This window comes from Hyperolius riggenbachi, chromosome 1 (genome assembly GCF_040937935.1).
Source record: "Hyperolius riggenbachi isolate aHypRig1 chromosome 1, aHypRig1.pri, whole genome shotgun sequence".
Taxonomy (NCBI): Eukaryota; Metazoa; Chordata; class Amphibia; order Anura; family Hyperoliidae; genus Hyperolius; species Hyperolius riggenbachi.
In genome coordinates this window covers 333195750-333221646 of record NC_090646.1, presented here as the reverse complement: position 1 = coordinate 333221646, position 25897 = coordinate 333195750, and the positions used below count along the sequence as shown (strand labels likewise).

The window sequence follows — 25897 nt, the reverse complement described above, 5'->3', positions numbered from 1 at the left end:
GTACAGTGCTGCTGATCGCAGCGCTGTACATGTAAATACACATTGGTTTCGCCATGTAACAGTCTTCCGAGCGGCGATCGCCGCTCGGAGACTGAAGGCGTACCGGAGCTCCGCCCACCAAGCGGGAGATCTCCTGCAAACTGTTGCCACAGGACTTTACGCCAATCAGGGTTAGCATGTCCTGGGGCTGCCGCTGCGGCTACGGCCATTGGCGTGACGCGGTTGGCAAGCGGTTAAGGATCAGAGACTGCTGGTACCAAAAAACGTCTCCTATCGATATATCGCCGTACAGACCCACCACTCTCACCATTCACACCACTCTCCCAGATGGCTTAGTATTAGTAATTTGTGTACCACTATTGCCATTGTTTCTGTAATGCTAACCCCCCCAGCCTATACCCTAACACTTACCCCTCCTACCTATGCCTAACATTAACCACAACAGTACATATAGCACCAACCCCCTCCCCCACCTACACCTAACTCGAACTTCCTCTACCTATGCCTAACTCTAACCCTCCCCTTTTACCTAAACCTAACACTATACACCAGTGCCATAACCAATAACAATAGTTGGCTATACATGTAGTCGATACTGTTAGTTGGCTTTATGTGCAACACAACTATTCTGGAACTTGTCTATGTAACAGATCTTCTTTATGAAAATACTGCGCTCCACTGGAGAAAAAGCTCACACCACCAAAGTCAAGGAATGGCAATTACCAAAGGTTCACTCCACCTTGATCAGTAATACTCAAGTTCAATCACTGCGCATACTTCAATCCCTGTAAGGTCATAAAAACATATAGTGCTTAATATTGTTTGCATCAGGCTATATCTAACACCCCGTGCTGCACACCAGGGGGTAGTGCCACCACCTTACAGGGGAAATGTAACAGGTCCCCCCTCCGTGCCCGCACTCACCGGAAGAGCGTCTTGCTCAATTGCGTGTCAGATCAAACTGCTTTGCCAGCCAAAGAGATTCAAGCAGGTGATAAAAGCACATCCATTTATTGGCTTAAAAGCATCCGCAGGCTTACAGTTGCAAGGACACAAGTTTCGGCTCCACCGCGGAAGATCTAGAGCCACTCGCTCCCACTGCTTGTCCTGCTTCCGGATTACGTCAGTGCCCGGGGCGGAGTTGGAGGAGCGCACTGACGTAATCCGGAAGCAGGACAAGCAGTGGGAGCGAGTGGCTCTAGATCTTCCGCGGTGGAGCCGAAACTTGTGTCCTTGGAACTGTAAGCCTGCGGATGCTTTTAATCCAATAAATGGATGTGCTTTTATCACCTGCTTGAATCTCTTTGGCTGGCAAAGCAGTTTGATCTGATACGCAATTGAGCAAGATGCTCTTCCGGTGAGTGCGGGCACGGAGGGGGGACCTGTTACATTTCCCCTGTAAGGTGGTGGCACTACCCCCTGGTGTGCAGCACGGTGTGTTAGATATAGCCTGATGCAAACAATATTTGGCACTATATGTTTTTATGACCTTACAGGGATTGAAGTATGCGCAGTGATTGAACTTGAGTGTCTATGTAACAGGCAAACTCCAGCAATGATTGTCATCTCCCCTACACAGCCAACCTGGAGTTTAGCTATACAGTATAATCAATTGTGGTCTATTGTGGTGCTTAATTTCCCTAGCACAAGCGGCTCCAAAATTACCCATCCCGCTGCTACGTACCTCTTACCAGGTATGCCATATGACTGCCTATTAGCTGTACTACCCTTTGTACTTTTCAAGTAAATATCTGTATAGTTTGTGTGTGCACTGCATCTGTAAAGTGCTATGGATTATGCAGGCACTATATAAATCTATAAAAATAATACATGACTGTGACCAAAAGCTATTCAAATGCAAATAGAATAGGGGATTCAATTTTTATTTCACTCAGTGGTTTTGTAATGCTGGGGGGGTCATACTTTCTGACCACCCAGCGCAACAAGGCTAAGATCTGGATAATGGAAGAGGCTCCACAGATGGACACCAGAGTAATGAACAAGGGAGCAAGATTGCCCAGAGCAAATGCAGCTCTGGGCCGCCTATCAGGCTAGATGCTATGTGATACAATACACAACAGACGTAGTCGGTAACAGGCTCAGGTCATACATGTTAATTCAGATGTCAGTCGTATTGGAAGGATTAGGCAGATTTGTAGTTGAGAGGCAGGCAAAGGTCGGTACACAATACAATATTACAATAATACAATACTGACTGACTAGAGTACATATATATCGTGCTGATGCGCACTATATGAAATGTAGCTCTCAAATAACTCACTAGCTAAAGCACAAGTAATGATAATTAACAAGACAGACAACAGACAGACAGATGGAATGCTCAGCCAATCTAGTTGCTGTTTCAGCGACGGCAACATTCACACTGAGATAGACAAGACTAACAGGTAGGAGCAAACTAATGGCAACTGCTGCTATAGTTCGTCCTCAAGAACAAGGCTAGAAGGAATACTACCAGTCACCAACGTGGTGCTGGCAGAATCTAAATATCAGGATCAGAAGGACTTCACTGACCCCCGCAGGTCAGCAAACATCCAGCAGACATGACATTACAGAGCAAGGCATTATACATTTACAATAACAACTTTCACAGCATAGACCCAACAACAACTCAGAGAGCTGAACGCTATGTCGGGCGGGGTCAGAAATGGGAGGCAGACTTTTATGCTGGCATCAGCCAATGGATGCAAGCATGCAAATTACCACACAGCTGAATGGTAATCACTCAATCCTGAGCTGGCTTGATTACCATTTGCTAGCTGGCTGTGCATGCAAAGGACTACAATAAGAAATACGTGCAGCATTATGTAACAACATGCATGCAGGAAATCCAGGGCTATCTGGCCGCAGCTCAGCTGCAACAAGCAATTGGTGGAATGGTGACAGCATCCTGAGCTGCCCAGAACTGCAGAGCGATTGCAAATGACAATGAGACTTATTGCGAATGCACAACCGAATGCAAGCAGATAAGCCAGAACTGTCTGTTTGCAGCTCCACTGCAACGGACAGAATACACTACAGGAGGGATCCTTACAGGTTTGCAAATCAATTAATAATTAGTTGTTTTTTATTTCTGGATTTTTGGTTGACATTCTGTCTCTTTTGATTAAAATGAAAATACCATAAAAACTACAAACAGTTTATTTCTTTGTAAGGGTGTAAACTTACAAATTAAGCAGGGGATCAGATAATGATTTCCCCCACTGTAGTAGTGTCTCAGTACACTAATAAGGAACGCAAAGGCTAACAGATACATGTGGTACTCTAAGATGTTTAACAATCTTCAGCTTTCTTCACCAGCATCAAAAGTGGGCATTCAGCACATGTTCCTAACATATACTAGGCATCCCTGTGAATTCAGTACTGGGAAGACTTATTTACGTGAACTATCAGAACACACAAGCACTCAGTAAAGTTTATTGGCTTCTCCTGCCTCAAATTTTGCTTGCAACATCTGTGCCAGATACTGCAGGCCCATTAACTTTCATTGCATCCTCAGACAGACCTTTCTCCCTGCTGAGAAAATATGCTAACGTCTTGTGGAATGCCATCAGAAGTAACACAGGTGCTGGATATGCTTCTGCATCCTGTACACAACAGGCCTAGATGAGATGAACAACACTAGTGGCAAGAAGTTTCATGAATTATTTTTAACTTTCTGCTTTTTGAAATTTTTACACATCACACAGCTGTCACCTATCTGCATGGGGGGAGGGGGCACGAGGAGAAGATGGACAATGCACAGAGGTATGTGAATCCAACATTAACATATTTCTGTGCTTACCTTAGGTATCCTAGCCTCAGTTCAGGAATACTTTAAGGTTCAACACCAGTAGAGAACATGGAAGACCATAACTAATGTCTCAAATTTGAACTGGATTTTGAAAAACATTTTTGCAAAAAATGTGCATTTCACACCTATTTTATATCTGAGCATTAAATGGTTGCTTAAAGGTTAATTAATTAATCATAATACAACCACAGTGAGAACCTTTTCCTTATGAAATCCAGGTTTACCTATAATCATCAGAGATAGGGTATTGCTGTGGGTGCATGCATGAGGCTGCAATAGCTGAAATCTACTTCATGTACCTTTCAGCCGTTCTCACTATGGTCTGATATGACAAACTTTTCCAGCCTAATAGCTGTCACTTTTTAAAAATCCAGTTACTTATGTTCCCCAGTGTCCGCCACGGCTGTCCAATCCTAGTCAAGTGGTATGTGTGATGGCACTGTTATCCGCTGAGAAGAACACTATATAAAGGAGAGTTATTTGTGTAGCTGCCTAACATACCAGTAACTCAAGCCTTTACAATGTTATAAAAGCATGTATATTATGGGGTATTCCTCTCAGAGAAGGCCTTGTGAGTTTATAGGCAGCAATTAAGGCATGGTATGTATCAGAAATCTGAAAGCAAAATATACAAGACATTTTTAAAAGGTGAAATAGCTCTCCCACAACCATAAACGGCACTTCTCACCAGCAATAACTTAGTGAATTTGGCATAACATCAGGTTCCCACAGCAACAAACAGGTACATGAATTGGCTTTCTAAATATGACATTTTATTCATGCAATAAAAGTATATAGTGCTTTAGGTTGTATTCAGAGTATACATGTCCCAGAATGGTCACTAAAGCTTCACATTTCACAATTCAATTTAAGTCTAAGCTGATTTAAAAATAAGTAAAAGATAACAAAGGCTGACAAGGAAAATCTTGCTTATGCATTAACAGCAGTGCAGTATTGAAAACAGTTGTTTCTGAATTAAGTCCATTTAATGAACTTGTTTCAAATGTGTGTACATTCGTTATTTTAATTTTTGCAAAATTACATTTTTATATCTGCTATACATACGATACTAGTCATCAGTAGATGAAGATGTTGCTGGTCTTTCATCGTGATTTGGTCCCTTGATACCAAAGGTACTAAACCTGGTACCTCATCCTGGTTTGGTACCTTTTTACATTGAATCATGAATGATGTCCCTTTTTATTTTATTTTTTTAAATATTCTTTATTTAACAAATTTTGATAACATATAACACACAGTCACATACTATGTATAAAAGCAAGGAACATAGGCAATGGTCAACTGACAGTGCCGACCTGATAATAGTTGCATCACAGTATGGACAAAAGACAGGCATAAGTTTATCCTTATGAAATAGATCAGGCAGAGAGCAAGTGTATTAGCTACACCAGTAACCAAAAAACCACATGGCTGCCCCCATGTGTACTCAGGTGGGACCTCTAACCTATGCTCCCCATAGGGGAAAATTCGAAACTTGGGTGGGTCCGGGGCCCTAAGGGAACACACTCCCAGACCCTGCCTTTTATTAAGAAAAAGTAAGACCTAGAGGTTCAAGCTACATGGTGAAACATTTTAGCCTGAAGGGAGACAGAAGGGATTACATCCCTCTGGCCCGGAGCTTCTCCACTTATACAATACAAGTAACAGAAGAGACGAAGAAAGTCTCTAGAGAGGGGAAGAATAGGAGAAAAAAGAGAAGACAAAGAGAATAAGGAAACAGGAGTGTAAACTCGCAGCCATTTAAAAGTCAGTAGGGTAGTGTGCGAAAACCTCTGTGAAGGGCGGGGAGGGGGGAAGAGAGAGCAGGGCCCATGAAGCTTTTCGTCTGAATACGTCTCAATGCCCACGTATGCCAACCCCCCGATTTTTATTGAATAAAAGGATTAACCAGTCCCTCTAGTGTGTGTGTATTGTGCGAACTCATCTGTTTCCTCGTATTCATGCCAGGGGGCCCATGTACGGCTAAACTGCTCCTCCCTATCATGAATGGACTGGGTAAGGTTCTCCATCCTTTTGAGATGTTGCACCTCCAGTAGCCACTCCTGGACTGAAGGCGCGGATGTAGATTTCCAGTGCCGGGCAATGAGCAGCCTAGCAGCATTTATCAAGTGTTTGGATAATGATTTTTTATATCTGCTCAAGCTTCTGGGGGTGTTGTGTAACAGATAGTATGATGGATCCATAGAGGGTTCTACTCCAGTAATCTTGGACATTATTGTCTTCACAGACTCCCAATATGTGGAGAGGCTTGGGCAGCTCCAAAAAATATGTAGGAACGTCCCCATCTGTAGCCCGCATCTCCAGCAAAGGGGGCTTACTGAGGGAAATATTTTATTGAGTTTATCGGGCGTACGGTACCATTGTGAGAATAGCTTGTAGCCTGATTCCTGTATATGAGCAGCCACAGATGTCTTTTGGGCAAGAATAGTCACCTTTTGCCATTGGGAGCCAGAGAAAACAGTGCCCAATGTCTCCTCCCACCTAGAACGCAAATATAAAGCAGATTCTCCATAGGAGGATAACATCAAATAAATCTGGGATATGCTTCTGGTGATATAGCCTTCACCAGAACATAGTGCCTCGAATTGTGATAGATTACGGGAAAGTTGTTGTCTAGATCCCAGACTCAAGAGGAAGTGTCTAAATTGTAGTAGGGGCCAGCCATCTAGTAAAGGGTTTTTCCTCTGAGCCCTAAGAGGACCCAAATCCAGCCATCTCCCGTCTTTCAGCAATTGACCCGCTCTTAAGGTTTGGCTCCCTCGCCAGTGTAAGTATGCTCTCTTGCACATACCTGGAGGGAATCCAGGATTATCTAATATTGGTATTAAGGGCGAAGGGAACTCAGACAAAAGGCCCTTCTTGTTGTATTTAGTGAATAGGTGCAATGTGTGAGAGACCAAAGGGTATGTGATGCCCAATACAACGGCCCTATCTGGGGCCCATGCCAGATGTTTCAGTGAAGGGTGCGATAGATCATGTTCCATTGTGACCCATTGTTTGAGAGAGTCATGCCTGTGCCAGTCCACAATCCGCACCAGAGTCGCCGCTGCATGGTAGAACTGTAGATTGGGGATGGCCAGTCCTCCTCTCTCCTTGGGGAGAATGGATACGGAGTATCTCAGTCTCGGGGGCTTACTCTGCCAGATGAAACGTTGGAAACATTGTCTAATTTCTTTAAAATAGGTAGCCGGCACTGCCACAGGAAGGGTCTGGAACATGTAAAGGAAACGAGGGAGCAGGTTCATTTTTATTATATTAATACGCCCGAACCAAGAAAATTTAGAGACATCCCATCGCTGTAAGTCTGTTTTTACCCTAGCTAAGAGCGGCTTATAATTAAGCTGTAATATATCGTCGGGGTTACTAGGAATTTTAGTGCCAAGGTATGTTAAGGCCCGGGCTGACCATCTAAATGGAAAGTTCACTTCCAGCCTCTGTTGGAGTTCCGGGTCTATATTGATATTCAGCGCCTCGCACTTGCTGAGATTAATTTTGAAGTTAGACAGTTCACCATATCTATCAAATTCTTTCAGTAGGTTTGGTAGGGAAATATGGGGGCTGGTCACATAAAAAAGCAAATCATCTGCATAGGCAGCGATTTTATGTTCTGCAGATGGCAGATGGAGGCCACAGATATCGCCATTAGCGCGTATAGTCCTTAAAAGAGGTTCTAGGGTGAGGGCAAATATGAAAGGGGAGAGCGGGCAGCCCTGGCGAGTTCCGTTTGTGATAGGGAACGGATCTGACATTTCGCCATTAATTTTGATACGTGCTGAGGGTTTTGAGTATAAGGCCATAATATATGAAAGCATGGATTGGGGTAATCCGATATGCTTTAAGGTGTTCTGGATAAAGTCCCACTGGACCCGGTCAAAGGCCTTCTCCGCATCCGTGGAAAGAAGCATCATCGGTGAGCCCTTTGACCGAGCCCAGTGTATCGCCCCCAGTGTCCGTATCGTGTTATCCCTAGCTTCACGTGTTGGGATGAAACCGACCTGGTCGTAATGGACCAGTTTTCCCATGAAGGGGGACAATCTGTTTGCTATGATCTTCGCGAATAGCTTGAGGTCAATATTCAGCAGGGAGATAGGGCGATAGTTAGAACAAAGCGAGGCGTCTTTACCTGCTTTATGAATGACTGTAATATGTGAGAGCAGCATATCATTCGGGAAGGACGTGGGGTTGGTTTCATCAGAGAGTGAGTTGTAGGCTTTCAGTAGGTATGGGAGTAGTAAGTCCGGGTAATGCTTATAGTAGTCAAGCGGGAACCCATCGGGGCCTGGGGCTTTGCCAGTGGGAGTTTGGGAAATTGCTATTTTTAGCTCTTCAATAGAAATAGGGTCTGCGATTTCCTTAATCTCATCCTCTGACAGTGCCGGCATCTGGGACTGGGTTAAGTAATCTTTTAGTTTGGATAACTGTGTAGCTCGGGGGGACCCGGGGGACTCCACCGAGATATTGTACAGAGTTGCATAGAATTTTTTAAAGATTCTAGCTATAGAGGCTGTCCTATGGTGTTTGACTGAGGCAGAGTCGTTGATATGTGGGATGTAATTTGCAGCTTGTTGCTTTCTCAGGGCCCTAGCCAGTAGGGTACTACATTTATTTCCATACTCGTAGTAATATCTTTTGCAGCGTTGTGCAGCATGTCGTGCCCTGGAGAATAGTAAGCTCTTCAGTTTCTCCCTTTCGGTTTTCAAAGCATCCAAGACTCCACTAGGAGGAGAGTTTCTATGAAGCAGCTCCAACCTACGTAGTTCTAAGAGAGATTTTTCTATTGCTTCATTCTGCGCCCGTTTCTTCCTACTCCCCTCCTGGATAAGGATTCCCCTGATAACACATTTATGTGCTGCCCAAAGTGACATTGGTGACATATCTTCTGTGTTATTGGTATTGAAATACCGCTCAATGGCGCCTCTTACTCTCCCGCTCACCTCCCTATCTTTTAATAGAGATGTGTTTAGGCGCCAATTCATTGGACCCCTCCTCTTCTCCAGAATAGAGAAAGATATTGTTGCAGCCGCATGATCCGAAATTGTTCTCGTACAGATGTCTGCCTCAACAATCTCTGATAGCAGGTTGTGTGAGGAGAAAATGTAATCAATACGCGAATAAAGATTATGGGGATGTGAGAAAAAGGTATATTCGCGACTAGACGGGTTCAGAATACGCCACGGGTCTACTAACTGACGTGCCTGAAGCGCTAATTTACATCTCTGGATGAGTCTATGTGGGATGGTGGATCTACCAGTGGAGGAGTCCAATGAAGGGTCCAGCGCCACATTCAGATCTCCGCCTATGATCACACTGCCTTCAGCGAAAGCGTCAAGTTCAGTTAGGAACTTCTCAAGAAATGTATACTGTCCCGAATTTGGGGCGTAGAAAGTGCCAAGTGTCACTTTTCTTTGATTGAGTATGCCCTTTAATAGGTGGAACCGCCCCCCCGGGTCTGAGAACTGCTGAATTTGGGTTAGGCAGACCTGTCTAGAGAGAATGATTGCCACACCTTTCGTCTTGGTGTCAGGGGAATTACTTAGGAAAACCTGTGGAAATCTTGAATTACCAAATCTGGGGTGATCTGTACCTCTAAAGTGTGTTTCCTGGAGGAACGCTACCTGTATTCTGGACCTGTGTAATTCAGAAAGAAGGGCTGAACGTTTTTCGGGGATGTTTAGCCCATGGACATTGAGCGTCATAGTCTTAAGTGATGCCATAGTCCCCCCATCTCCCCCGCCCCCCCCGCCCAACACTCCACTCCCTGGCAACGAGCACACTCAGAAAAGAAAGGATAGGAAAAAGCACAAAAAAGGAAAAGGAAACATTTTGGGGTAAATGCCCCAACGAGTATGGAACTTGGAGTATAAGCTCCAACAACCATACCACCCATGTTAGGTCAGACCATCGTCCCATCGACAGGGAGGATGACTTTCTGACGCCGACCATAACGGGGAAAGGGAGGAGAAGGTCCATACTCACCCAGACCACTCTTCCCTCACCCCCGGCCACGAGTCATTATAGAGCACAATCAATACTAAACCATATTATTATTCTTATTGTGATAATTAGGAAAAATCCACTCTGCATGTCGGAGCCCCCACAAATGTAGCCGGGCGTCCATCAACAGTACCCGTAACTAACCCGCTTTAGTCTCCCCTGCTCCTCCTTCTCGGATAGCCCCATGTTCCTGATCTCATTTGGTCTTTCTGCCCCCCCGACGCAGATGAGGAGTAAGCTACGTGTATTCTTATGATTTCTCCCTCCCCCAGCAGGAACAAGAGGCAGGTAATTAAGAGGAAGATCTAACCGCCTCCCAAAGCTCCCCAGCTCCCGTTTGCCTGATTAAAACAGACAAACCTGCTAATAGAGAGTGGGAGATATATCGCCACAAGGGGGAGGGTAGTGCGATATGCTATGTGAAAACGTGTAACTCTAAGGCTATGGCACAGGAAAGAAGGCTGTTAGTCGCGACGTGCTCTAATACTCGCTTAGAGTTCTCCCCTGGCTCAGCCCGAGGGACACGTCACATCATCTAATAGCAGTGCATCCCAGTAGGAAGCATACACCCAAGGTAGGACTGTAGCAAATCCCGGCAGAGCTGAGATATTAAACTTTTGCCGACGAGTGCCACAGATATCACCACCCACGTATGCATATATATATATATATATATATATATATATATATATATATACCCCCACTCCCAAACGAAAGCACCCATATATACATACAGACACCATAACTGCAAATATCACCTAAAGTAAAAATACATCTTGAAAGAGCTGTAGCTACTGAGAAGAGCCGCCGACGGGGCTCCTGTGGAAATCCGCTGAGTAATAAGTTCATAGAACCCATGATATAGAGTACACATTCTCTAATGAGGAACAGGGCAAATATAGTCAATATGACTTAAACCTTAGAGGGCTATGGGGAGGCAGTAGCTGCGGGCCCCGTCACAGGGCTACCTCCCACAGAAGGGCATCCCACCATGCGCTCTCCCCACCCAACACCAGCGTAACATTACAGCAATACCCTCCGGGAAAAATATGCTCCATCTAACCGAGATGCATAGGCATGGTAGTAGGGGCACCACGTCCCCCCGGATAAAGCAAAATTGGTCCCAGAGGGCATACCGCAGAACTGTATTGGGTTCAAAAACCTCTGCACGGGGAAAGGGAGGGCCAGCGCAGGGGGCCTGAGAATCGAGTTGTAATATAATAGCGGGGGACCCTCGGGGCACAGTTGCAGAGGGGGGCCTCCTAGGAGGCCTTCGGTGAGATAATGAAGTAGATCCTCGAGGAATTATCCTATGGGAAGGCAACCGCTGGGGGGGAGATCCCCTTAGGGGGAAAGTACTTGCATAGTATCAGGCGAGCCTGTCACGAGGGCTCTGGCTATTGAAGCATATGATGTCCCTTTTTAGATACTGTAGGACTGCTTGCTCAGCCCATACTTCACCTCCCACTGCTGTCCCACTACTTACAGCATAGAAATGTTCTGTGCTCCTGATCCCATCGACACATTAAGCCTACTGTATAGGAAGGAATAGCAACCTCTGAACATGTTTATCTAAATTGCAGCTGATTTCTCCCACATCACACAGCAGCACTGCAGTACACAAATTCGTACCCTGCTATTGTGGCGTGTAGTGAAGGAGTTTCTGCACTGTTGCTGTATTGTGATGTGGAAAGAAGAGGAGAGTGGCCTTCTGAGCTCTAGGAACATAAGTACAGTAATGTGATGTATAAGGTTTATAATGGCTACAATAATTTTTTAAACATACTGCCAGAGTTACACAGGGAAGATGGAAGAAATCCAGGCAGCTTTCACACTGTTTGCAGAAAGAAGAAGCAGGGATGAGGTGATAAAGATAGCACTGGAGAATGGCTGGAGATGACCAGGCAATAGCACTGTACTAGAAACTACAGCTGGAAGGTTTTTCCTTCCCAGCTTTGTACAACTGGAAGTGTTTACATACAGTCATTGCAGCGTTCACTTAAAATGCGGCAAAATGTCTTTGATTTTCGGGATGCAAACATATTTTTACATCCTTTGGTGGCAAATTACACCCGAAACAGACAATATGGGCAAAAAAAATAGCCGTCGCCAGTGGCAACTGTACAAAGTAGCGGTGGCAGAGTTCCACTACAGTTTCACTTTTGTCAAAAACATGGAAAATATGAAAATGGACAAATATTTTTAATTTTAAAGAAATATTAACATTTTTATATGTAATAAGGGTTTTTCACAATATGTAAGTAGAAAAAAAACAAAGTCTTGTTAAAGTAATACCTTTTAATGGCTAACTGATAGAGTTGTATTATGCAAGCTTTCGGGGATCTAGTCCCCTTCTTTAGGCACATTTCCAGATGTTAAAACGTACAGAGAGAAAGATTTCCAGACACCAGTTGAGTTGCAAAGCACACCACACTTTATTTCATCCCACCATAACACAGCTACAGCAAATGGCGGCCTGACAGCTGTTATACAAGAACGCTTGCTTCCTCAGAGACCTTGGTCTCTGAGAAAGCAAGTGTTCTTGCAAAACGTCTGTCAGTCTGCCATTTGCTTTTGCTCTGTCTTTTATGGTGGGATGAAATAAAGTGTGGTGTGCTTTGCAACTCAACTGGTGCCTGGAAATCTTCCTCTCTCTACGTTTGAATGTGACTACTAATCCGGAGGCACAGTGAGTGAACATATACCCCCCCCCCCCCCTGAAGGTCAGCACACCATCTTGTGCCAATCCACTACCCTCTCTACAGTGCTGATTTCCAGATGTTAGCTGAAGTAAAACAATTATGCAGGTAAATAGTAAACACAAAGCTGGCAGTTGTGCTGTCTTTTTACCTGCATCAGTGTATTAGTTTAGCTAACATCTGGAAATATCCCTGAAGAAGGGGACTAGATCCCAGAAAGCTTTCATAATTTAACTTTATCAGTAAGCCATTAAAAGGTATTACTTTTGCAGGACCTTGTTTTTTTCTACCTACATAATTTGTTTGGCTAACACGGTACAGAAACATTTTTACTACTCACAATATGCGGGTGATTTACTAAACAACTGCAAAGAAAAGAAAGTGTATTCACTTTAGTAACGCATTCCCATGTGCGTAATTCAAAAGTAATGAGGACATAGCTGAACATGGCTGGATGTGTGTATTGAACATAACTACTTTGTGCTGCTCTTCATTGTACATCTTATTTAATAGTCATGCCCAGTTTGTGAGTAGAGTCATTTCCAGAGAGAACTAACAAAACTGTTTTATAATATATAACAATAGAAAGGTCCTGACACATCTGTACTAGAGAGATTAACTTGTCTTTTCAGCAAAAATGAGAATATGGGAAAGAGCATCTTGCAAGCCTATGAGGTTTCAGTGCATTTTGTATTTAATCCTCACACTAATCCTTTGAAGCCTTTCAGCAACTCCAAAGATCACATTCCCCTACTAAGGATACTAATAGGTTTTGTCAGCTAAAAGAAACCCAAGTGAATGGCATAACATGAAATATACATTTTGACATACTCTACTTTTTGGATCCTTTTGCCCCGGAGGATTTCAAAACTTTAATAGCTATGGTGTCATTGCATTTTCATTTGCATGACATACTGACTGCTGACTTGAAAACATACAACACAGATAATCACAGTGCCAGCGGCACAGGTAACACAACGCACAGACTCACATTTAGGTGTCATTCATGGCGTGAGAATACAAAATGTCACATTTACATGAACATATCTGCTACATTCAAGAATTAGTGATACACTTGTACAGATGTGGTGCGGTGTGGAGAGTACTGTGGAAAACACCGTGGAGACAAAATGCCAGTCTTTAGCTTTGCATATACTTACAATTGAATATTTTGCAAAAAGTGGCTTTACCTGTACAAAAATCTCTTTTCATGTAGTTCGTCAGTTGTTATTTAAGACCTCACTATCCTTCCACAGTATGCAGTGTTAGGAAATCCAAAACTCTATAGTCTGCTTTGGGATGCACAAATATTACTGCAAACAGGGCCAGTATGCTCAACGTAGACCAAGTGAATGCCGTCTTTCTTTATGCCAGCTTGAAAGCAACTTAGAGACTTGCCTAATCACCAAATATTTGTTGGCAAACATCATAATATTGATGCAAAAGACTCTGACAAGACAGAACTAGTAGCTCCAAGTACCTACTAGTAGCATGGATGCCACTTAAAGTCCCCCTGAACTGAGAGGGGGTCTGATTTCACTAGGTGCCACTGTGTGAATGGTGCTGTGACATATGCCACTCCACCATTTTCTCAGTCCAGTGCCCCCAGGGGTTCCGGTTCTAGTCAGCCAAAATCTTCTACTGACTGGAACATCGAATTTGGGCAGGGAGCAAATGGCAGTTATCCTCCCTAGGAATACCCCCTTGTACCATCATACATTTAAGACCTGTTAAAAAAAAACACTAGAGCATAACCGACCTACTACGGTTTCTGTCACTGTCTTTTCCCTGTCAGCTCTCCCGTTCCGCCGCCGTGTCCTTTCGTATCTGCCAGCATTTTCACACCTATGGCGATGACCCAGAAGAAAACCAGAAGTACTTTCAAGTCAGCACCATAGTAGTGAAAATGCCGACAGATTGGAGAAGACAGGGCAGCAGAACAGGAGAGCTGACAGGGCGGAAAAGACAGTGAAGGAAACCCCGGAGTAGGAGAGTGAGGCTGTATTTTGTTTTTACAGGTCTTAAAAGTACGGTACAGGAGTACTTTAAGGAACAAAATAGTGGAGGGGTAATTTGTCAGGAGGGAAGAACAGGAAGGGGTTGAAGAAAGTGTGAGAAGGGAAGAAAGGATGATGAGAAGGTGGGAAGATGAGAAGATTTAGAGGGAAGGGGAAGGACTCTTGACTCTTGTCTTCTCTGGACTTTGTAGTTGGGTTGGTCAATCAGTTGTGACCATGGGCTTGATTCACAAAGCGGTGCTAACAGTTAGCACGATGGTGTAAAGCCCTTTATCACGCCTAAAATCAGTTTAGGCGTGATAAGTTTAGGTGTGATAAGTTTAGGCGTGATAAGTTTAGGTGTGATAAGTTTAGGCGTGATAACTATAGCACCAACTGGGTTAGCACCACAGTGCACAGCTGATCAAAAGTGTTGTGCTAGCAAAGTCTGGTGCACTTCGCATAGAGTTTAATGGTGCTGCTTTGCATGCAGGACTTTGCGCGCGATCTCAACTTATCTACACTTATCAGGCCTAAACTGGCTTTTCACCAGCATGGTGCAATGGTTATCATGCCTAAAGTCTCTAACTGTGTTAGCACTGCTTTGTGAATCGAACCCATGTGACAGTCAAAGTAGGAAGAACAATAGATTCCAGATTACATTTCCAGCAATGCTGCAGGAGGAGGCAGCAATTTGTAGTTCACAGGAAGTAGGTGGTGAGCAAGTAAGACCTCAGCTCTGCTAATATGAAAAAACAAGATGATAGGTTTTAAGCTTGTATGGATAGATATGTACAGAAAAACACTGGGGTCTATCATCTTCACTGGTTGTCATGATTGCTTTAAGAATTTTCCATGTTCAATTTTGCGTTTAGGTGGGCATTAAAAATGCTGACGCCATCCTCTGGGTCCCGGTTAAATGTCATATCATGTGATCAGGATCCAAAAGTGGATGTCAACACAGCAGAGTAGAGGAAGAAGAGGAGAGCTGACTCAGCGCCCAGAAGAGGTTAGTATGAAAGCGTTCCCTGTGCTTGTTCTACATGGGCTGCCAGGCTGGGAGAGACACAGGAGTAGGAGAAAAAATGTCACAAAGAAGATACAGAGAACATCCGGCACTGTAGCAATAGAGGCTTCATTTATTCCAGACTGTGCTCAAAAAATGGAATGCATACAGCAAACAGTTCAAAATCAAGAACAATACAGTCCTACCATGGGTGTAGAGTTGGCAGTGGGCGCAGGGTGTGATAGGGCAGCCTGACGGCCGTTTCGCACGGCGGTGCTTCTTCTAAGGCTTAACCACGCCGGCACATAGTGTAAACCAGGTTTATATTTCCTGGTTGCAGTGGGCGGTAGGCGGACCAAAGTTTGCGTCACGCGTCCCCGCCTACTGGTGCTCAGCTGGGCCTATGGTTCACGCAGCCGCGACTAGGGGCGTGAATAGGAGGTCGCGTTAACAGGACGCGTTACGCATCAACTGTGGCCAATGGGATTCATGGCCATGCAGAGTCACGCTGCTCGTTCACTGGCTTCCGCCGAATGACGTCGGCGTGACGCACAATGTAAACAAAGGCTGGTGTTTTCCCCAGCCAATCAGCGTGACATCTGATGCGCTAAGCATCATGATAGGCTTGCTAGAAAATGAAGTGATGAAACGTGAATAGTGATAGGTGCCAAGATTGAGTGTTGAATTAAAATAGAAAAGGATGAAAGGAAAATAGTAGATGAAGTTAAAAGATGCAAGAAAAAGAAGCAAGTCTTGCAACATGGATTGGGAGACGTGTCGTCTTCAGCAAAGCCTCTCCATGGAGGCCTTGCATCTGCCGACACTTAATAGATCTGGAGAGAAGGGGAAACGTATGCAAGTATAGCCAACCATCATATGGGTACTACTATTGAAAATCACCTGAATAGATTCATTAGGATGAGTTTTGATTAAGACATATTACATTGCACTATCAATTTCAAGTGAAATAAACAATCTGGTACCATTCATATCATGAAGTAGCTTAACTTAGAAGTCACCCAAACCTATAAATATCACGATTTCCAAGTAAGTGTTTCCATTCAGAAACTAATTCAAGAAGGTCTTTTTTCCCCTGTAGTCCTCATCCAATTAGGGTTCTAGGAAGCATGCAAGATCATTGTGGTCATTAAACCCCAGAGGTCCCATTGCTCCACTTCTTATTATAATTAGGGATTCCCTCTGTAGAAGGAGACGTGCCCGGTCCCCACCCCTTGGTGGGATATTAACCTGAGTGAGTCCACAAAATTTAAGGACTGCAGGGTCACTGCTGGCATGCTCGTTACGTACATGCTCGATTAACCTTGGGGCACCCTTCCCATTATCAATGGAGCGCCAGTGCTCCTGGATTCTTTCTTTTAAAGGACGGGTGGTTTTACCCACATAGAAGCGGCCGCAGGGGCACCACAGAGCGTAGACTACATAGGGAGTAATACAGGTAATAAGTTCCCGTACGGTCCAATCAAATGAACCAAAACGGTATAAAATACCAGTTTTCATATATTGACAATGGGAACAATGTCTACACCTGTGGTTGCCCTTTGGTCGTCCTCTCTGCAGCCAGTTCTCCACCCTTTTGGTTTTGAATTCACTATTTGTGACCGCATCCCCAATAGTGGGTGATCGTCTGAAAGCAATTAACGGGGACGCAGGCAGGATCTCCTTCAAGACCGGGTCCCTAATGAGTAAAGACCAGTTTTTCTCTATGACCCTCCTAACTTGAGGGGCCATGTGTGTGAACGCAAATGTAAATGGAATGGCATTTTCTGACTTAGATTCGCCAGGGCCCCACAAAAGATCCTTTCTTTTTTTGTTCTTTGCCCTATTGAAGGCTTCGTTTACATCTTTTTCAATGTACCCTCTTCTCAGTAACCTCTGTTTCAGCTCCATACCCTGGAGCAAAAAATCTTCATAATTTGTATTGTTTCTCCTTAATCGGAGGAATTGCCCGTAGGGTATGGAGCCTACTACTGGTGTGTTGAGTCATCCTGAGCACGCAGCTAAGAGAATGGGTGTCATATAAGTCCATCCTGTCTTTTCTAGTGGACAATCTCTCCAGGTAGTGCCGACCACTTTGCTGCTTTTCTACATTGTTTTGAGTAGGAGAAAAAATGCAGCACTGCAGCGCGAACAAGAGAATTTAAATGAGAAAGGGAAAAGGTTAAAGATACCCAGTATTCTCATTTCTTTTGTCTCATTGGCTAATAACTTTGCACAAAGTAGGAAATGTTTTGCTCCCTTCTCTACTCTGCAGCATTGTTAGGTTTACTGTAATTAAGCAATTATTCCATGAGTAATATGTTTGCGCTTTATAAATACAAAAAATAAATGAGGAAGAGGAATCCTTACATCCATCTCAGCTACAGATGACAGCAATACAATGTAACTGTAACGATCGGTGTCAGCACGCAGAGAGGATCTCATTATTGGTGATCTGCAGTATCACCAAGAATACAGATCTATACCTGATTATGGATGATCTGCAGAATCACCAATAATACAGATATAGTGCTAACCTCTGGACACCTCTAGATATATATAGTGAGTGTTTGGTGTAACAGTATGAATTTGAGCAACCCACCTGATGAACAGGTGACCCAAAGCAGTACAGAAGACACTGCTATGGAGGGTACAGAAACCTTCCAGCAGCCTGAGACTCTCCAAGGGGTGGAGTCAGGCTGAAGGTAGGAAGGACCAGAGAGTGAGTGACACCTGAAGGTGGATGTCACTGACTGATCTTGGAGACTATCTCTTAAGTGGAGAGAGATAGCTCTCGAGGTCGGGCAAGCCAGGTCGGCAACACACAGACAGATAAAGTACAAAGACAGAAAGCTGATTCGGTATCCAAGTCAGGCAGGGTTTGGCAACCTGATATCAGATATGTGTGGTACCGAATCAGAAAGCAGAGGGATAGTCAGGAAAGCAACAGGTCATAACAAATAGAAAACAATGCCTAGTCTTGGGTGTGAGGTCCGTGGTCTCTACACCCTGGAACTAATCTGATGTATAACAGAATGATAATACAAGTTCCCTAGTCATGGGTGTGAGTTCTGTGGTCTCTACACCCTGGAACTAGTCTGAAGTATAACATAATGATAATACAAGTTCCCTAGTCTTGGGTGTGAGGTCCGTGGTCTCTACACCCTGGAACTAGTCTGAAGAATAACAGAATGATAATACAAGTTCCCTAGTCTTGGGTGTGAGGTCCGTGGTCTCTACACCCTGGAACTAGTCTGACGTATAACAGAATGATAATACAAGAAATCTGGCTCAGTGTGAATTCCCAGGTCCTCCTGGTTCAAACACACTGTTGGATCTGACTAAGGTCTGAGTGCTTCCACGTAGTGATCGCAACGGCAGACAATTTGAGAGTGGCCAGCAGTAACCATATATAGAGCAGTGCTCTCTGGCGCCACCCTGAAGTGATCAACCAATGGTTACCAGCTCTGAGGTCAGCTGACCGGCCTGGTCAGCTGATCCCCCCTTGACCATCATAAAAGTTCTGCCTTTCAGCATGCGCGCGCGTATTCCTAAACCTGTGTGAACTAACAGGCTCAGCCACACTAGCTGCACGCTGCTGCGTGCAAACCGCCGCGCTGGACGCGGAACCAGCCGCCCTGCTGTCAGTACATACGCCGGCTTTTCCGTGTTCTGCCATGTCACTAGATGCACGCTTCCAGAGTAATTAGAGGTATGTCAGTGTACAGCAGCTTATTAAAATACTTGAGGGCCCTTTCACACTGGGCCAATGCAGTACTTTTACCGCACCCCACCACAGCCTAATGTTTGTCTATGGGGTAGTTCATACTACCCATGTTGTGATCCGCTGCGCCAGAAGTGCCCTATCTAAGGCCCACCGATACCTACATTATTGTGCGGATCCTGCGGCGACCTGCGACGGCCTGGAAGTTATGTAAATCTATGGCAACGCATTGTATTTAAAAAATCTGCTGCAGTTTATCGCGAAGCGCATGTGCAAAAGCGTATTTTAGCAATACGCTTCCTTGCATGTCATCGGTTGGCCAACAGGAAGTGTGCCTCACTTCCTGCTTGACCGGATGCCAGACAGGGATTACTGCATACTAACGCGGTAATACCCGAAGGCCTTTTTTGTGCAGTGTGGCCCCGGCACACCGCACCGCTGCCACCAGCCAGTAGTCTGGAGCTGGCCTGAACAATATGTAGATTATGTAATCGGGATTGTTTTTTGTTTTCTTTGTCTTAGGGAAAGTGGAGCTATGCTTTTAGCTAAAATGCCTCATACCATCCAGCACTTTGCTCTGAAACATACATGACACACAGGCTCCCTAAAAGAATACTTAAAATGGCGATTCTCTTTCCCACAACCCATTTATGTTCCCTAAAGATTCTAAGGCAGTGGCAACAAGGATTGTTTTTGGTTTCCGACTGGGATATGCAAATCTGTTTTGATCAGAAGTTGCTGTGTTTTCTCCATTCTGTCTGCCTGCATTGGTTGCCTCTTCTCAACAAACCCACTTTCTAAACCTTAGCCTTAATATCTCCTCATAACAAAATCGTATGTCTTGATGCTTAAAGGTACAGACTAACCAGCAAGGTCATGGTGACCCAGAACTCATTGGAGTGTGTAAGGGACTACAATGGTCCTAAAAGCCCCCTTACTAAGATGTTAAGAAAAACAAAAGTTTGCTTTCCTAAAACAGAAAGAATTTGTGATAATTCAGGTTGGAGTGAGCTTGAGATGTCTCCCAGGGCATCACTGCTGAATATATGCAAATTAACCATTGTACCCTTAGAAGCTAAACACACCTCCAGAACCACTGGAATGCAATTATGTGTCAGCTTGTTAATTTGTTCAGAGCCATAATAATCCAACATGCATACAGATAATAATTCAACATGCATACAAATGTTGTACACAGTTGGATTCCTCATACAAAAGACTGAGCTTGCTGCCTGCATGCAGTTTTGTTCCCTTTCCTTTACCTGGACCACCCTCTTTTGACACCTAGCTAGCCCTGCGACCCTTCCCACTAGCCATCTGATCCCCCGCCCTGTCATGTGCCCTGTCTCCTATGCTATCGCACGGCTCTCGGGGCTTCTTGACCAGGGCAGGGCCCAATCGGGATTGCCTGCCCTTCCATTTTACCAAACCTATGACAAAAAACGCTGTGACACCAGTTGGGGAAAAACGGCCACAACTTTGTTAAATTTTAGTTAACAATTGTATAAAAGCCCGCGCTCTGGAAGTCCCTTGACAAATGCCTCTGATTCTTTCCTTGATGTAATGCTTTCCTTGATTTGATGCTTAAAGATGACCTCTTCTCTAATGAAATATTCCTTTGCAACATCTATCCTTTAGCCTTCTTTAAGAATTCCCCTTTCCTATACCCCAAAAGTTTAATGGACATTCCTCTGAGTATATTGAAATCCCATCAAGACTTGTGTCTTTGCATTTTCCTTACATGAATGTCTGCTCTATCTTACAAGTCAGAACAATACAGAGTGAAGTCACAGCACTATTCTGTCAATTCACAAATGGCCAACACCATGATGATCCCAGAGAATGACTGAAAACAATAACATAAGATTTTTTTGGGAAAAAAAGATAAAGTGTACCTTACCTACCTGGTTCCGTGTTTTGTGTGATTTCTGCAGCCAAACTCTCCACTGGTCGTATAACTTGATGCTTAGGTTAGAGCAGCCATATGCATGTTTCTTGACCCAACCGAAGAATTGTTTCAGCTCCCGTCTTAAGGTAGAATTCTGCTCCCCACTCTTGGGATCACATACTCCAGTGATTCTTTCTGATAATAATCCAAATTATATTATTATCAATACACAATACTACCAAAAAAATTGAAATATGTTTCTTTATTGATGATTTACTCTTCTTCATAGACTGACATATTTTTAAGTACTTTTCATAACTAAGACATGCAAGCTTTAGGTTTAGGTTCCTTTTTCAATAATTTGGACCACGAAGAGAGTGTGGATAGTGATAGTGTAACCAAGTGCAAAATAAAGTGAAATACTTAAAAGAGGTAATGACAGGATTCAGTAAGAGCTTCTGGTGCATTTGCTTATGACCCGCGATTATGCAGCAATTGACAAAGCGCTAGGATGGTGGAATCCTATGGGGTGATTTCATTAATGTGGTGCAATTTTTATGAAATCTCAAACACTGCAGCATTTATTTTAGCAATTGTGCTTGAAAGATTGCAGAAAAAAATAGTTAATGCCTTTAAAATTGCATGCTAAAATGTGAACAAAAATTACAATTGCTAACCCTTTGATTAGTGATTTCTAGTGAAACATGGCACTTATGCTCCATTTCCTGGTTCAGGGGATGATGCACTGATGGGTTCATGTCAACTCTGCTATCAGGGACAGTGTAAGACATTTTTTTTATGTTATTGCAGAGTGCAACACCAAGGGCTGGAAGTGATATGGTGGTGGTGGACCTTACCTTCCCTTGTTTCAGGTTTTCAGTATTTGAACACACTGGATTCCTGGCCATATTGTTGAAGCCATTTCCCAGCAATTCAATGCAAATCCCCAGGTGTATAAGGAGCAGAGTCCTGAACATTTCTCAGTCAGTCCTTGAGGCTGTCATGTGACCTACACGTAATATCCTAAGCAATAGTTAACACTCCCACCCTTAGCCAAAGTCAGATTGGTATCCATGGAAGTGTTTCTCTGTGCAGCTTTCAATGGTGCATTTCTGTGCTAGGTTACTAATGATCAGGATAAAAAAGAAAGAAGGGAAGCTGGAAATTTGGGTGCATACAGCAAATTGAAAATTTGGGTGCCGCCATTGCCACCAACGTTATTTATTGGATGTTGGGCTCCGAAACAGAAATGTGGGCACCCGTAAAAATGCTATCATTTTAAACTATGTGCCTGTAAATTAACAACGGCTCTCTCCAACATTGCCACTTCTTTTTCTGTATGGAAAGTTATCCTATCAAACCTCGGTAAACTGCACCTTTCTCCGTTTTTTCTCCTTTTTCAGTGTAAATGTTCACCACTGCTCCATGTTTTACTTATCCTCTGCTACATTTTCAGTATACAGGAATCAATCTGAAGAAGGCTTCATAGCCAAAAGCTTACTGCTTTTTTTTCTATAAAAATGGTAGCATCCTGATTCAAAATGTCTTACTTTTTCAGTGTAAATAATACAAATAATTCAAATATATGCCATATTTCTGTACTATATGGCTAAATTATTCAGCTATATTACTGGAACATTTTGTTCTTTAATTACCTACTTTTATATCAGCCAAGTGTATTTCTGTATTATATTAAAATTACATTTTGAACACGATAAAACGATACAGACTCCCACATTTCTCAGGTGGGCTCCAACTTTCCCACTGTTTACCAGCTGCAGAATTTGCATAAATGAATCCGTAAAACAAGTGCTTCATTTGCTATGCTTGGAAGACTGGAGGAAACACTGGGCCCCACTGCGAAATTTAGGAGCCTGCATAATTATTTAATTGATGCAATTTTGCAGTATAACCCGAGGCTGTGATAACATTAAAGTAAATGTATTAAGCCTATTCTCGATGTTTAAAGGCCTAAAACATTAATTGTATGACAAACACTGCGTCAAATGTACTGTCACACTATAGTTAATCTGCACCATAATGTACGGTATTGTATATCTCTCACCGTTAAATTATGCCATAAAGCTGCCACACTTTCGGGAAATGTGGGCACATGTTAAACATGATAAAATGATGCAGGCGCTGAAATTTCTCAGGGGGGCACCAGTGACATGTAATTCTTTGGTGCTGATCCAAATTTCAAAGAAATAAGCTGTCTGGCACCACTCCAAATCACAAGAAACCACTTTGTTATCAAGGCTGCTTCAAACTGACATCTCAGTATATATAATTGTTTAGTACAATTAGCGGACAAATACAAGTACTTTGTTGCAGTACTTCAAAACTGTTTAAAGTACTTCAAAAATGTTTAATAAATAACGTACGTATGTAACAATATTAACGACGGATAATAGACTTTTGAAGAAACCTGCAAAATAATGGTTTATGCAGATGTGAGAGTTATCGCCGGCTACATGCGCTCAAATTTCCTTGCGCCTTTTTTTGATGTACACGAAGGAAGGTTATGTTATTTAATGGGGGTTGCAAAAACAATTTTAAGTTAGGGGTACCTATGAAAATATTGCTGCAGAATTGTCATTAATTGCATCGATTTGACACACAATATGGTATTATAATGTTTCTTTAAAAAAATGTGAATGTGTGTGTCTATACGCTGAATTTAAGCAAAAAGAACAGTTACAATATAGCAACAGTTTTAGACATTCCCTTCATAAAGCCAGGGTCAGCAATGCCAAAACTCCATAAAACTGTATTGCATTTAGCTCCTAAGCAGATATTTCATCCCAGTATCTGGACTGGGAACACTAGTCACTTATCTGTATATATATATATATATATATATATATATATATATATATATATATATATATATATATATATACAGGCACACGCACTTTTAATAACTTGTCATGGGATTTAGTAGAGCTATTTTCTTCAAATCCTGTTTATATCTAGGATTATAAAAAACAGAGAATAATAACATGGAGATCAGTTAATAAATAAGAAACAAAGGGCTGTTGAAATCTGCTGGCACCAGATAAGGTATAAAAAACAAGAGGTATTTCCCCACTGGGAAATAATTTTGAAAACTGGCGTTTTTGCAAGAACACCAGGTGTTGGAGCCTAGTTAAGACATTCTTGACTAGGATAAAGAGCAGTCTGTACACTATTAAGTGTTCAGCCAACACAGGCAAAACCCTATCTGCTCCAAATATCGTCATCACTTGACAGTATGTAAGATAACCACATGCCATAAGAGTATGTCAATGTTACTGTCATGAAAAATTCAGCCAGGCTGTCGTCTAGCAAATTAGACTTGTGAACGTAAATATTAATTGGCAGATATAGTAAATGGGTTATTTTTAGGTATGTGCTTGTTGTGAATGTCAAATGAAATTTTAAAATTACAGAAATATTCCTTTAATCCAGTTGGGTATTAGAAATGAATGCCTTTACTCTGGATTAAAAAACATTGAATTTTGTAGTATGTGAAGGGCATGTTTAATAGGAATTTGCTTCCTTTTACTGCTTCCATAAGAAAATGAAGGAAGAATTGTTTTGCTTGTAGGAGGACACGAAAATGGTGAATACTAACCACTTCTTGGTGTAGATGCAGCAGTTGGATTGCTCCAGTCGCTCCAGATGCCTGCCTTTTTAGATCCATAAATCCCAAATGGGTTACATCGGACCTGGACAAAGTATACAGTTCCTGGTTTTAATCCAGCAAGGCGACAGGAAGTCTGGTTGCCCACATCATCTACCACCTGGATAATGTAAACATAGCATGCATTTAAGAAGAAGAAAAAACATGTTTGTCACATAAAATTTAGGGTGCTAAAATAGATGAATGCATAATGGAAAATAATCTAGGTGTCCTTGTATAGATTATAGACTTAAAAAAAACACACAGTGCTAGTTTGCAATTACCATATTGTTGTATGTATTAAAAAAAGACTTGATACAATGGAAATACGTTATTTTGCCCTCATCGAATTCATTACTATAACAACCTACATCTTGAAATCCAGATCGTTTTTCATTCACAAAAAAATAATATTCTGTTGCTGATCTCTTGCTTTGTCTTGACAATCCCAGCTATGTCCTGGCTACTACCTGATACATCTACTGGACTATGTGGTTACCTGTAGCTGACATCTGCCAGTTTGATCTTGCCCACCATGTAAGCCCTGTTGGGAGATGCATCTTGGTACCTGTCAGCAGTGCTAGATCCTCACCTATCAGAGGCTCTGTAAAAGACCTTTCAGGCTCTTAGACTCTGCCACTTAATTAATGCAGTACCAATAACACAGGCTATCTCCTGACAGTATTCTCAGATGAGTTTCCCAGTGTCAGATAGATTTCCAAGAACCTAGGGAGAAAGATTGCTGGTAAACAAGACATTGTAAAATATTTCAAAATGAATTCCAAGACCTTGGGCTTCCTTCAGTCTACATTCAACAACAAATGTCTTAAAATATATGTAGCTGGGGGCATAACAATATGGAAGTCCCTGCAACCACAGAAGGGCCCAGATCTGTGAGAGGGGGTAAGCTACTTATTCTCTCTCGCTCTAATAAAGAGATCTATCCTCCAGATCAGGTGGCCAAACATCTTATGGATGGGGGATCATGATGGCCACCCTTATTTTACCATATAACCCCTGGCAGATGGATCTCTAAGCTATGGGAGTCACCAAGGGTAGATGAGGAAGGGGTAGGGGGTCATCAAAGTTTTGCCAG

At 43.0% G+C, this 25897-nt stretch overlaps 1 protein-coding gene and 1 long non-coding RNA gene across 7 annotated transcripts in view; one reads left to right on the top strand and one right to left on the bottom strand.

Annotated features, from left to right (window-relative positions):
* Nucleotides 1-25058, top strand: part of LOC137510553 (uncharacterized) — a 43525-nt gene extending 18467 nt beyond the window's left edge. The window contains exons 2-3 of the long non-coding RNA XR_011020504.1: nucleotides 15398-15531; nucleotides 24727-25058. This is a non-coding gene — a long non-coding RNA (uncharacterized lncRNA). The remainder of the gene's footprint in view (nucleotides 1-15397; nucleotides 15532-24726) is intronic.
* The window catches only part of CRLF1 (cytokine receptor like factor 1), a 182292-nt gene that overhangs the window by 24767 nt on the left and 131628 nt on the right, over nucleotides 1-25897 (bottom strand). For 4 of the 6 annotated variants that reach the window (XM_068233911.1, XM_068233916.1, XM_068233914.1 and 1 more), the window contains 2 exons: nucleotides 24754-24922; nucleotides 21150-21332 (listed from right to left, as the gene is read on the bottom strand). In XM_068233911.1, coding sequence (XP_068090012.1) covers nucleotides 21150-21332; nucleotides 24754-24922 — 352 coding nt within the window. The remainder of the gene's footprint in view (nucleotides 1-21149; nucleotides 21333-24753; nucleotides 24923-25897) is intronic. The other 2 variants (XM_068233912.1, XM_068233913.1) reach the window with 1 other exon arrangement.